The sequence below is a fragment of the Salmo salar genome, chromosome ssa11 (genome assembly GCF_905237065.1).
Source record: "Salmo salar chromosome ssa11, Ssal_v3.1, whole genome shotgun sequence".
In the NCBI taxonomy this organism is placed as follows: domain Eukaryota; kingdom Metazoa; phylum Chordata; class Actinopteri; order Salmoniformes; family Salmonidae; genus Salmo; species Salmo salar.
In genome coordinates, this window is record NC_059452.1 from 31,565,954 (window position 1) to 31,579,927 (window position 13,974).

A 13,974-nucleotide genomic window follows, 5' to 3' on the forward strand; every position below is an offset into this window, starting at 1 on the left:
AAAACACATTTAAAGCAACTGATAGACAACAATACAGATAAAAACACATTTAAAACAACTGATAGACAACAATACAGATAAAAACACATTTAAAACAACTGATACAACAATACAGATAAAAACACATTTAAAACAACTGATACAACAATACAGATAAAAACACATTTAAAACAACTGATACAACAATACAGATAAAAACACATTTAAAACAACTGATAGACAACAATACAGATAAAAACACATTTAAAACAACTGATAGACAACGATACAGATAAAAACACACTTAAAACAACTGATATACAACAATACAGATAAAAACACATTTAAAACAACTGATAGACAACAATACAGATAAAAACACATTTAAAGCAACTGATAGACAACAATACAGATAAAAACACATTTAAAGCAACTGATAGACAACAATACAGATAAAAACACATTTAAAACAACTGATAGACAACAATACAGATAAAAACACATTTAAAACAACATATACAACAATACAGATAAAAACACATTTAAAACAACTGATAGACAACAATATAGATAAAAACACATTTAAAACAACTGATACAACAATACAGATAAAAACACATTTAAAACAACTGATACAACAATACAGATAAAAACACATTTAAAACAACTGATACAACAATACAGATAAAAACACATTTAAAACAACTGATAGACAACAATACAGATAAAAACACATTTAAAACAACTGATAGACAACGATACAGATAAAAACACACTTAAAACAACTGATATACAACAATACAGATAAAAACACATTTTTGTTGAAACAAACACAGGTTTGTTAAAACAGATAACAAAACCTGCTAATTATAAATGTAGAAATTATTTGATCAGTAATCACAACCAAAAATAGAATGTTTAAATGTGTGTGTGTGTGTGTGTGTGTGTGTGCATGTGAGTGTGTGAGAGTTAGGCTATATGGAGGAGATTACTGAGTAGTTTGGTTCATCAGGCTGACAGTCTTCGCTTGGAGTTATTGAGGGATGATGATGTTTTGGCAATGTAAGAATTCCAGAGTATGGTACCTCTGTATTTGATAGAGAATTGACTATGTGAGGTGCGGCAGTGAGGAGGGTGAAGGTTATCACAGTGTCTTGTGTTATATAGATGGATTTCAGAATGAACCTGGAAGAATCCATTGAAGGGTTTAGTTAAACTGTCTGGGAAGTATTTGTAGATGAAAGTGCATAATTGGCGAACATTAATGTTGTAAATAGACAAGATATTGAGTGTCTTAAAGAAAGGTGCAGATGGTTCCAGATAATTAGAGGAAGTGGCTAGTATATGTCTTGTGTATGATGAGTCATTTGTGTAGGTAGGAGGCATATGTACTGGCCCAGACAATATTACAGTAAATGAGATATGAGTAAATGAAACTATAGTATAGAGTTAGGAAGCAAGCCTGACCACTAATCTTTCTGATGATACCAACAGATTTCATCACTTTGCTGCAGACAAATTGAATATGATCTTTCCAGGATAACTTTCCATCAATTAGAGCTCCAAGGAATCTAGTGGATGTGACTTGTTCCATTTCATTCCCACCAATTAAGATTCTGGCTTTTTTTTATGTGTATATATACATATATATATTTTACATTTACATTTAAGTCATTTAGCAGACGCTCTTATCCAGAGCGACTTACAAATTGGTGCATTCATCTTATATATAATTAGGTAGGTTCCTAAAGAAAAGGTTGGCTTGGAAATAATGGTTGCTCTGAACACAGACGTTTAACTCTGTTGCAAAACAATGAAACCTCTCCTTTCATAGAGATGTCACCGAGCCAGCCTCTCTCACAGACAAATTCTACATATTATTATACACATTATTATGCACCCTGCTACGGGACAAAGCCATCTGACCTCTTGTGAAATGTTCTGTCCTCATTGATATTAGCCTTTGTACATAGGGAGTGTGGCGTGTGTGTTTGTGTGTGGTTTCTGTGCGTGTGTGTATGTTTGTGTGTGGTTTCTGTGTGTGTGTGTGTTTGTGTGTGGTTTCTGTGCGTGTGTGTTTGTGTGTGGTTTCTGTGCGTGTATGTTTGTGTATGTTTGTGTGTGGTTTCTGTGCGTCTGTGTTTGTGTGTGGTTTCTGTGCGTGTGTGTTTGTGTGTGGTTTCTGTGTGCGTGTGTGTTTGTGTATGTTTGTGTGTGGTTTCTGTGTGTGTGTGTGTTTATGTGTGGTTTCTGTGTGTGTGTGTGTTTGTGTGTGTTTGTGTGTGGTTTCTGTGTGTGTGTGTGTGTTTGTGTATGTTTGTGTGTGGTTTCTGTGCGTGTGTGTTTGTGTATGTTTGTGTGTGGTTTCTGTGCGTCTGTGTTTGTGTATGTTTGTGTGTGGTTTCTGTGCATGTATGTTTGTGTGTGTTTGTGTGTGGTTTCTGTGTGTGTGTGTGTTTGTGTGTGGTTTCTGTGTGTGTGTGTGTTTGTGTATGTTTGTGTGTGGTTTCTGTGTGTGTGTGTGTTTGTGTGTGTGTGTGTGTTTGTGTGTGTTTGTGTGTGGTTTCTGTGTGTGTGTGTGTTTGTGTGTGTTTGTGTGTGGTTTCTGTGCGTGTGTGTTTGTGTGTGGTTTCTGTGTGTTTGTGTATGTTTGTGTGTGGTTTCTGTGCGTCTGTGTTTGTGTGTGTTTGTGTGTGGTTTCTGTTTGTGTATGTTTGTGTGTGTTTGTGTGTGGTTTCTGTGCGTCTGTGTGTGTGTGTGTTTGTGTGTGTTTGTGTGTGGTTTCTGTGCGTCTGTGTTTGTGTGTGTTTGTGTGTGGTTTCTGTGTGTGTGTGTGTTTGTGTGTGGTTTCTGTGCGTGTATGTTTGTGTGTGTGTTTGTGTGTGTTTGTGTGTGGTTTCTGTGCGTCTGTGTTTGTGTGTGTTTGTGTGTGGTTTCTGTGTGTGTGTGTGTGTTTGTGTATGTTTGTGTGTGGTTTCTGTGTGTGTGTGTGTTTGTGTGTGTTTGTGTGTGGTTTCTGTGTGTTTGTGTGTGTTTGTGTGTGGTTTCTGTGTGTGTGTGTGTTTGTGTGTGTTTGTGTGTGGTTTCTGTGCGTCTGTGTTTGTGTGTGTTTGTGTGTGGTTTCTGTGTGTGTGTGTGTTTGTGTATGTTTGTGTGTGGTTTCTGTGTGTGTGTGTGTGTGTGTTTGTGTGTGGTTTCTGTGCGTGTGTGTGTGTTTGTGTGTGGTTTCTGTGCGTGTGTGTTTGTGTATGTTTGTGTGTGGTTTCTGTGTGTGTGTGTGTGTTTGTGTGTGGTTTCTGTGCGTGTGTGTTTGTGTGTGTTTGTGTGTGGTTTCTGTGTGTGTGTGTGTTTGTGTGTGTTTGTGTGTGGTTTCTGTGTGTGTGTGTGTGTGTGTTTGTGTATGTTTGTGTGTGGTTTCTGTGTGTGTGTGTTTGTGTGTGGTTTCTGTGTGTGTGTGTGTTTGTGTATGTTTGTGTGTGGTTTCTGTGTATCTGTGTTTTTGTGTGTTTGTGTGTGGTTTCTGTTTGTGTATGTTTGTGTGTGTTTGTGTGTGGTTTCTGTGCATCTGTGTTTGTGTATGTTTGTGTGTGGTTTCTGTTTGTGTGTGTTTGTGTGTGGTTTCTGTGCGTGTGTGTGTTTGTGTGTGGTTTCTGTGCGTGTGTTTGTTTGTGTATGGTTTCTGTGCGTGTGTGTGTGTGTGTTTGTGTATGGTTTCTGTGTGTGTGTGTGTTTGTGTGTGGTTTCTGTGCGTGTGTGTGTTTGTGTGGTTTCTGTGCGTGTGTGTGTTTGTGTGGGGTTTCTGTGTGTGTGTGTTTGTGTGTGGTTTCTGTGCGTGTGTGTTTGTGTGTGGTTTCTGTGCGTGTTTGTGTGTAGTTTCTGTGTGTGTTTGTGTGTGGTTTCTGTGCGTGTGTGTTTGTGTGTGGTTTCTGTTTGTGTTTGTGTGGGGTTTCTGTGTGTGTGTTTGTGTGTGGTTTCTGTGTGTGTGTGTTTGTGTGTGGTTTCTGTGCGTGTGTGTTTGTGTGTGGTTTCTGTGCGTGTGTGTTTGTGTGTGGTTTCTGTGTGTGTTTGTGTGTAGTTTCCGTGTGTGTTTGTGTGTGGTTTCTGTGCGTGTGTGTTTGTGTGTGGTTTCTGTGCGTGTGTGTTTGTGTGTGGTTTCTGTGTGTGTTTGTGTGTAGTTTCCGTGTGTGTTTGTGTGTGGTTTCTGTGCGTGTGTGTTTGTGTGTGGTGTTTGTGTGTGGTTTCTGTGTGTGTTTGTGTGTGGTTTCTGTGCGTGTGTGTTTGTGTGTGTGTTTGTGTGTGGTTTCTGTTTGTGTGTGTTTCTGTGTGTGTTTGTGTGTGGTTTCTGTTTGTGTTTGTGTGTGGTGTTTGTGTGTGGTTTCTGTGCGTGTGTGTTTGTGTGTGTGTTTGTGTGTGGTTTCTGTGCGTGTGTGTTTGTGTGTGGTGTTTGTGTGTGGTTTCTGTTTGTGTTTGTGTGTGGTGTTTGTGTGTGGTTTCTGTGCTTGTGTTCGTTTTATCCAACTAACTTTTAGCTCTCTGGTGTCTGGTCTCTGACTGATTGAGTTCCGTTGTCTAATCAATCAATCAATGAATCAATCAGTCATACAACATGACATGTCCTCTCTTCTCTGACTGCGTGTTGTTGTTGTTAATGAAGATGTTCTATCTATCCTGTTCAATAAACTACAAATGTAAGAGGAATGGGACTGATGTTGATCATGTTGTTGTCTCTCTTCCTCCCCAGTGTTCTGAGCAATGAGTACGGTCCAGAGTGCTACGAGCTCCACGTCTCAGTGAAGGACTACTGCTTCGCCAGAGAGGACCGTATCATTGGCATGGCGGTCCTCCAGCTCAGAGACCTGGCCGACCAGGGGAGCTGCTGTGCCTGCTACCCCCTGGTGAAGAGCATCTCCATGGACGACACTGGACTCACCATCATGAGGATACTCTCTCAAAGGACCAACGACGAAGTGGCCAAAGAGTTTTGTCGTCTCAAGACCGACATACGCTCTTCAGAGGAGGTTGCCTCCTAGTATGGAGATGTGATGGAGGGATGGATGGAATGAATGGATGATTGCATGGAAGGGAAGAGAGGAGGCGAAGAGAGGGAGGGAGGCGAAGGAAGGAAGGAAGGAAGGAAGGAAGGAAGGAAGGAAGGAAGGAAGGAAGGAAGGAAGGAAGGAAGGAAGGAAGGAAGGAAGGAAGGAAGGAAGGAAGGAAGGAAGGAAGGAAGGAAGGAAGGAAGGAAGGACGACAGTTGAGGAGTTGTGTTGTCTGTTTTTGTGCATGTGTGTAAAACATCTGTTGGAATGTTCATTTTAAACTACAGTATGTACCAGTGTTTACTTACCGTATGCTCAATATTAAGTACTATATTCTACGAGTTATGTTAACGAGACATGAAATACCTTTTTGTACAACATTTAGATTTGTTCCGATAAAGTGCCAAACCAGAGGAAAAAAAGTACAACAACAAAACAACAACAAAAGAAAATAGTGATGAATTATGGTGATACTTAATATGTTTGATGAAAAATTTGCTTGATTATTTGGTTCAGTGTAAAATCATTCTCTCAAAAAAACGGTGGCGTTTTAATCGTTAAAAATCGTTCACTTGCACCCTGTTTTGTTACTCGTCCCCTCACACAGCACTTGTTGTGCATGTCCCGTTTACAACCATGTCTCTTCTATCATCTCACAGTGACCACAGGGTCGGGGTCCATGTACCCTGGCCCTAAAACTCTTTGTATTTAAGCCGAAACCTGAAAAGAGACCATTTTTTAACGGCGATGACTGCTATGTAAACCTTCATAGGTGTTTGTAATTTTATAACCATGACAACAACGAAAAGCCTCCAGTGCTGTCAGTCAACACAGAAAGGGTGGATCCTATTTTCTCTTTTTCTTTTTGCCTGTAATCTTTCCGTTCGGCCACTTTCTGTACGACCACTGTGAACACGAGCTTTGGAAGGCAAGCCGACATAACATTGCTGACGGTTTGATATTGTTGTTTCATATTTATTAAGATAACTTTGTTCCTGAGAAACTGCCAAAGTTATATAAAGATGTTTGTACAAAAGCAATCCATTACATGTATGAAAAATATATATGTACATGTGAACTATTTACTTTTACAATGCTAAATATCTGATTGTTGATGGGGCGGTTCTAGAACAATTTTTTTGAGTTTGTGTGAAGCTATTTACAAGATTTGAGAGTCGCAAAATGTTACTTTGCACATGAGTTGAATTCAGCTTCTGCTATTTGGTTTATTTTTCTTCATAAAGGAAAGAGTCTAACATTGGGTAAATATGCAACATTCCTATGTATTGCACTGATGGCGAATTGTATGTCATGTAAATATATTTAGTGAGAAATTGTACAAAACAACCGCCTCCTTTATTTCCAACACATTGTTCAAAGTGTTTTTTGTTGTTGTTTAATAATCTGATACATTCATTCAGTTATATAATCCTATTTGTTGTAGCCTCTATATACAGTTGCCAGAAGACATTTCACATCTCAAATGGAATGACAGAGTAATGTACTGTATGGCCCACAGAGATCCTATAAATCACTAGAGTTCTATGTCATTCTTGTGTATGAACCTTCCCACATAAAGAAGCAATCTGTAACTTCATTGTCCCCTGTGGCCCTGGGCTCAAATGAAACCCAGCAAGTAATCAACTCTAACCTTTCCTACCCCTCTCCTGGGGGACCACCAGATAGTGCTCATTTTTGCGCTAGCCCTGACGTTCCAAGGCTGAGAATACTTTAACACTAATCAGTAGAGAACATTTTCAATGCCCATTTTGAAGCTCAGAGTCAGAATGAAATTACTCACAGGTCCTGTTCAGACTGGGTGTGTCAAAAAAGGAAGTCATTTAATTGGTTCTACCCACCGGATCAAGGTGCGTGTCCGTGGACTATGGGCCCTGGTCAAAAGTAGTGCACTATATTGTAAATATGGTGCCATTTGAGAAGCTAACCAATAGAGAACACCCACCATGGGCTATTCTTCTGTGTAGTCCAGAGGCAGCTAGCTAGCTAATCTTAGCTGTTTGCTCATTCTCCAGAACAATTGTTTTATTGTGGAGAGCTGAAAGGCTTCAATAGACAGACCAGTCTTTAATTAGTCTATACAAAAAGCATTTTGGGAATTTGGGACTGTAAGGTTCTATCTGCAAAAAGATGATTCTGAGATAACTGGCTTTAAAGTTTCAAACCCTCATTGGTTTGAATGGTGTCAGAAATGTCTATATTGTATTAATTTGAACTTAACAACATTAATTGGGGTAATTTGATACTACTCTATAGGTAGGGAACATTGAACAGAACAACGCTATGTCAATAACTACAATTTGTCAAACATGTCAGATAGACCCTTATAGCCTCAAGGTCTCAATTTATCAATGTCATCTTATTGTCTACATCCCAAACAGCACCCTATATTGTGCACTTATTTTGACCATAGCCAATAGGGCTATATATTCCCTATAAGGAATAGGGTGTCGTTTGGGATGCAAATTTGTCTTTGTTTTACAGTGAAGGGGGCCTGGCTGACTGCTGGGAGGAGAGCTATTTATAATTCTGCTATTGGATCCTTGGTGTCATCAGAGATCAATTCATTCATCTCTCTCTCTCCCTCTCTCTCTCAGCACACAAGCTGTGATGTCTGAGCTAGTCTCATAGAGGCTCAGCCTGAAGCATTTGAAGCTAGCTAATGCTTCCTGTTGGGCAAGGTATGTCTCAAATTGCACCCTATTCCCTACATAGTGCCATGACCCCTGGTCAAAGTAGTGCACCAAATCAGGAATAGTGTGCCATTTGGGACAAGACCCTTAGTCTCCATCAGCGCAGACGCACGTCACAAACAGTATGGGTGCCTTTTGTAGATATTCTCACCCCAACGCTGTAACTCTGTAATGTAGAATAATGTCAACAGAAGCAGACAGAAGACAAATGTTAACCCTATCAGTCCCAAAACACCAGCAAAAATCTTTCATTTATCTGCATGTCGAGCCCTTTTATTTAGCCTCACAATGAAGTGTTTTAACGTTTTCTTTTCAGGACAACCAGGGCTACAGACATACAACACAAAACAATTTGACAATAACAGTTGTATTCATGACTTTTTTGACAAATAGCAATTTAAAAAAGGTCATCCACAGCAGAAAACTGATAGAAATGTATTTATATGAATGTTGTACTGGAAGTACAGAAATGATTTGCTCAGTTGGAAATGAATATCCAACTAGTCAGTGACAACTGTGTGGAGTATGGTGTTTGTGACAGCAACTATGTGAGCTTATTACAGTATTATAATCAAATCAAATTGTATTAGTCACATCGCCGAATACAACAGGTGGAATGCTTACTTATGAACCCCTAACCAACAATGCCGTTTCAAAAAATACAGATAAGAATAGGAGATAAAAGTAACAAGTAATTAAAGAGCAGCAGTGAAATAACAATAGTGAGACTATATACAGGGGGGGTACCGATACAGAGTCAATGTGCGGGGGCACCGGTTAGTCGAGGTAGTATGTACAGGTAGGTAGAGTTATTAAAGTGACTATGCATAGATCACAACAGAGAGCAGCAGTGGTGTAAAGAGGGGGTGAGGTGCACTGCAAATAGTCTGGGTAGCCATTTGACTAGATGTTCAGGAGTCTTATGGCCTGTGGTAGAAGCTGTTTAGAAGCCTCTTGGACCTAGACTGGGCGCTCTGGTACCGCTTGCTATGCGGTAGCAGGGTGGCTGGAGTCTTTGACAATTTTTAAGGCCTTCCTCTGACACCGCCTGGTATAGAGGTCCTGGATGACAGGAAGCTTGGCCCTAGTGATGTCCTGGGCCGTTTGCACTACTCTCTGTAGTGCTTGCGGTCAGAGGCCGAGCAGTTGCCATGCCATTCAGTGATGCAACCAGTCAGGGTGCTCTTGATGGTGCAGCTGTAGAACCTTTTGAGGACCTGAGGACCCATGCCAAATCTTTTCAGTCTCCTGAGGGTGAATAGGTTTTGTCGTGCATTCTTCACGACTGTCTTGGTGTGCTTGGACCATGTTAGTTTGTTGGTGATGTGGACACCAAGGAACTTGAAGCTCTCAACCTGCTCTACTGCAGCCCCGTCGATGAGAATGGGGGCGTGCTCGGTCCTCTTTTTCCCTGTAGTCCACATTCATCCTTGTAGTCCACAATCATCTATAGACACTAGGTTCTTGAATTTCCTATGAAGTTCTATGTAAAAGAACCCCTTACGTTCTAACTACTCTTGTGTAGCTTGTGAGTATCATAAAGCAAAATGTGCGTGTTTGTGTCAACTGGACTGGGCAGGCGCACTAGAGGCCTGATGCGTGGGGCTGGCTTTGGAGGCGCCAGACTAGTAACACGCACCTCAGGGCTAGTGCAGGGAGCAGGAACAGGACGTAATGGACTGGGCAGGTGCACTAGAGGCCTGATGCGTAGGGCTGGCTTTGGAGGTGCCAGACTAGTAATACGCACCTCAGGGCTAGTGCGGGGAACAGGAACAGGGTAAGCTGGACCGAGGAGATGCACTGGTGGCCAGATGCGCTGCGCCGGCACACTTCTCCCTGGCTGCCAGCCAACTCTCGCCCGGCAACGCTGCGGAGCCCGTACTAACTGCACCGGACTGTGCGTGCGTATGGGCAACACAGTGTGTATCTCTGCATAACAAGGTGCTTGCTTGATCCGTCGCTCCCCATAATAAGCACGGGGAGTGACTCTGCCCAACTCCCCGTGTGCCCCCCCAAAAATGTTTTGGGGGGATGCCTCTCGGCCTCATGAAGCTCCCTTAATTTCCTCTCCCAGAAACATCGTTCTGCCTCCCACGTCCATCCTTCTCCTCGGTGCTCCAATCCCCGCTGGTTGGTCCTTGTTTGGTGGGTGGTTCTGTCATGGGCGTCGTAAGGATAGGACCAAGGTGCAGCGGGTATAGTGCTCATCTTCTTAATTTATTTAAAGATAACACTTAAATAAAATGGCAAAAACAGTTCCAGCCCTGAACGTCAGGGCCAGCCCTGAACGTCAGGGCTGGATTTTTGTTCGTAAGGTGTTGCCTTACGAACAAAAACAGTTCGTAAGGCAACACAGGCTATACAGGAAAACAACCACCCACAAAACACAAGTGAAACAAACCCCAACTAAATATGGCCTCCAATTAGAGGCAACGACAACCAGCTACGTCTAATTGAAGGTCCTACCAAAACCCCAACATAGAAATAGAAAACTAGATTTAAACATAGAAATAGAAAACATAGAACCTAAACCAAAAACACCAAAACACACAAAACAAACACCCCCTGCCACGCCCTGACCAAACTACAATGACAAATAACCCCTTTTACTGGTCAGGACGTGACAGTTTGTGAGCTTTTCATAGATAGCTTTTAATCGGTTGTAGCTCAAACCATTCACACTCTACAGACATTTTTGTAATCGTAGGGGCACCTTCAGGATCCGCCCTTGTCTCACAAACACCACTGTAGCTTATCCGCCGTTAATCACACAGACTTGGTACCAACGGATGCAGAAGAAATAGACTAATCCAATGGTACAACCCAGAAGTCTGGAGCTCAAAGACAATGTTTAAAAGGGGTTAGAAGTCCAAATTGTGCCGCCGTTGCGTTGGGAATCATTGGGTTAATGCTATACTGGGTTGAACTGTATGTAGCTGACAAGCAATGATCCAAAGACTAAGGGCTAGATTCAGTCAGTTCTGCCTTAACCCGCGATAACCCAAAACTGCATTGCAGTTCCATTTTTTTTATTAAGGGGGTGTCGGAAGTGTAACTGCATTGGAGCTGTGAAATCATCAAATGGCTCACGGCGTTATACCTATTTTACCTTTATACCGAATTCGGACATAGCATAATTGATGGTGTAACAGTGTAGTGTATTGATGGTGAAGGTGGTAATATAATTGATGGTGTAACAGTGTAGTGTCTTGATGGTGAAGGTGGTAGCATAATTGATGGTGTAACAGTGCATTGTATTGATGGTGATGTGGGTAGTATAATTGATGGTGTGACAGTGTAGTGTATTGATGGTGATGGTGGTAGTATAATTGATGGTGTGACAGTGTAGTGTCTTGATGGTGAAGGTGGAAGTATAATTGATGGTGTAACAGTGTAGTGTCTTGATGGTGAAGGTGGTAGTATAATTGATGGTGTAACAGTGTAGTGTCTTGATGGTGATGTGGGTAGTATAATTGATGGTGTAACAGTGTAGTGTCTTGATGGTGAAGGTGGTAGTATAATTGATGGTGTAACAGTGTAGTGTATTGATGGTGATGTGGGTAGTATAATTGATGGTGTAACAGTGTAGTGTCTTGATGGTGAAGGTGGTAGTATAATTGATGGTGTAACAGTGTAGTGTATTGTTGGTGAAGGTGGTAGTATAATTGATGGTGTAACAGTGTAGTGTCTTGATGGTGATGGTGGTAGTATAATTGATGGTGTAACAGTGTAGTGTCTTGATGGTGAAGGTGGTAGTATAATTGATGGTGTAACAATTTAGTGTCTTGATGGTGATGTGGGTAGTATAATTGATGGTGTAACAGTGTAGTGTCTTGATGGTAAAGGTGGTATTATAATTGATGGTGTAACAGTGTAGTGTCTTGATGGTGAAGGTGGTAGTATAATTGATGGTGTAACAGTGTAGTGTCTTGATGGTGAAGGTGGTAGTATAATTGATGGTGAAACAGTATAGTGTCTTGATGGTGATGGTGGTAGTATAATTGATGGTGTAACAGTGTAGTGTCTTGATGGTGATGTGGGTAGTATAATTGATGGTGTAACAGTGTAGTGTATTGTTGGTGAAGGTGGTAGTATAATTGATGGTGTAACAGTGTAGTGTCTTGATGGTGATGGTGGTAGTATAATTGATGGTGTAACAGTGTAGTGTCTTGATGGTGAAGGTGGTAGTATAATTGATGGTGTAACAATTTAGTGTCTTGATGGTGATGTGGGTAGTATAATTGATGGTGTAACAGTGTAGTGTATTGTTGGTGAAGGTGGTATTATAATTGATGGTGTAACAGTGTAGTGTCTTGATGGTGAAGGTGGTAGTATAATTGATGGTGTAACAGTGTAGTGTATTGTTGGTGAAGGTGGTATTATAATTGATGGTGTAACAGTGTAGTGTCTTGATGGTGAAGGTGGTAGTATAATTGATGGTGTAACAGTGTAGTGTCTTGATGGTGAAGGTGGTAGTATAATTGATGGTGAAACAGTATAGTGTCTTGATGGTGATGGTGGTAGTATAATTGATGGTGTAACAGTGTAGTGTCTTGATGGTGATGGTGGAAGTATAATTGATGGTGTAACAGTGCATTGTATTGATGGTGATGTGGGTAGTATAATTGATGGTGTAACAGTGTAGTGTATTGATGGTGAAGGTGGTAGTATAATTGATGGTGTAACAGTGTAGTGTATTGATGGTGAAGGTGGTAGTATAATTGATGGTGTAACAGTGTAGTGTATTGATGGTGAAGGTGGTAGTATAATTGATGGTGAAACAGTGTAGTGTCTTGATGGTGAAGGTAGTAGTATAATTGATGGTGTAACAGTGTAGTGTCTTGATGGTGATGTGGGTAGTATAATTGATGGTGTAACAGTGTAGTGTATTGATGGTGAAGGTGGTAGTATAATTGATGGTGAAACAGTGTAGTGTCTTGATGGTGAAGGTGGAAGTATAATTGATGGTGTAACAGTGTATTGTATTGATGGTGATGGTGGTAGTATAATTGATGGTGTGACAGTGTAGTGTCTTCATGGTGAAGGTGGTAGTATAATTGATGGTGTAACAGTGTAGTGTCTTGATGGTGATGGTGGTAGTATAATTGATGGTGTAACAGTGTAGTGTCTTCATGGTGAAGGTGGTAGTATAATTGATGGTGTAACAGTGTAGTGTCTTGATGGTGATGGTGGAAGTATAATTGATGGTGTAACAGTGTAGCGTCTTCATGGTGAAGGTGGTAGTATAATTGATGGTGTAACAGTGTAGTGTCTTGATGGTGATGGTGGTAGTATAATTGATGGTGTAACAGTGTAGTGTCTTCATGGTGAAGGTGGTAGTATAATTGATGGTGTAACAGTGTAGTGTCTTGATGGTGATGTGGGTAGTATAATTGATGGTGTAACAGTGTAGTGTCTTGATGGTGAAGGTGGTAGTATAATTGATGGTGTAACAGTGTAGTGTCTTGATGGTGATGTGGTTAGTATAATTGATGGTGTGACAGTGTAGTGTCTTGATGGTGAAGGTGGAAGTATAATTGATGGTGTAACAGTGTAGTGTATTGATGGTGAAGGTGGTAGTATAATTGATGGTGTAACAGTGTAGTGTCTTGATGGTGATGTGGGTAGTATAATTGATGGTGTAACAGTGCATTGTATTGATGGTGATGTGGGTAGTATAATTGATGGTGTAACAGTGTAGTGTATTGATGGTGATGTGGGTAGTATAATTGATGGTGTAACAGTGTAGTGTCTTGATGGTGAAGGTGGTAGTATAATTGATGGTGTAACAGTGTAGTGTCTTGATGGTGATGTGGGTAGTATAATTGATGGTGTAACAGTGTAGTGTCTTGATGGTGATGTGGGTAGTATAATTGATGGTGAAACAGTGTAGTGTCTTGATGGTGATGGTGGTAGTATAATTGATGGTGTAACAGTGTAGTGTCTTGATGGTGATGTGGGTAGTATAATTGATGGTGTAACAGTGTAGTGTATTGATGGTGATGGTGGTAGTATAATTGATGGTGTGACAGTGTAGTGTCTTGATGGTGAAGGTGGTAGTATAATTGATGGTGTGACAGTGTAGTGTCTTCATGGTGAAGGTGGTAGTATAATTGATGGTGTAACAGTGTATTGTATTGATGGTGATGGTGGTAGTATAATTGATGGTGTGACAGTGTAGTGTCTTCATGGTGAAGGTGGTAGTATAATTGATGGTGTAACAGTGTATTGTATTGATGGTGATG

At 40.9% G+C, this 13,974-nt stretch overlaps 1 protein-coding gene across 2 annotated transcripts in view; it reads left to right on the top strand.

Annotated features, from left to right (window-relative positions):
- The window catches only part of LOC106592186 (protein unc-13 homolog C), a 177,639-nt gene extending 172,525 nt beyond the window's left edge, over positions 1-5,114 (top strand). For both annotated transcript variants that reach the window (XM_045689345.1, XM_045689346.1), the window contains one exon: positions 4,721-5,114. In XM_045689345.1, coding sequence (XP_045545301.1) covers positions 4,721-5,009 — 289 coding nt within the window. In that variant the 3' untranslated portion in view covers positions 5,010-5,114. The remainder of the gene's footprint in view (positions 1-4,720) is intronic.
- Positions 5,115-13,974: the final 8,860 nt, after the last annotated feature.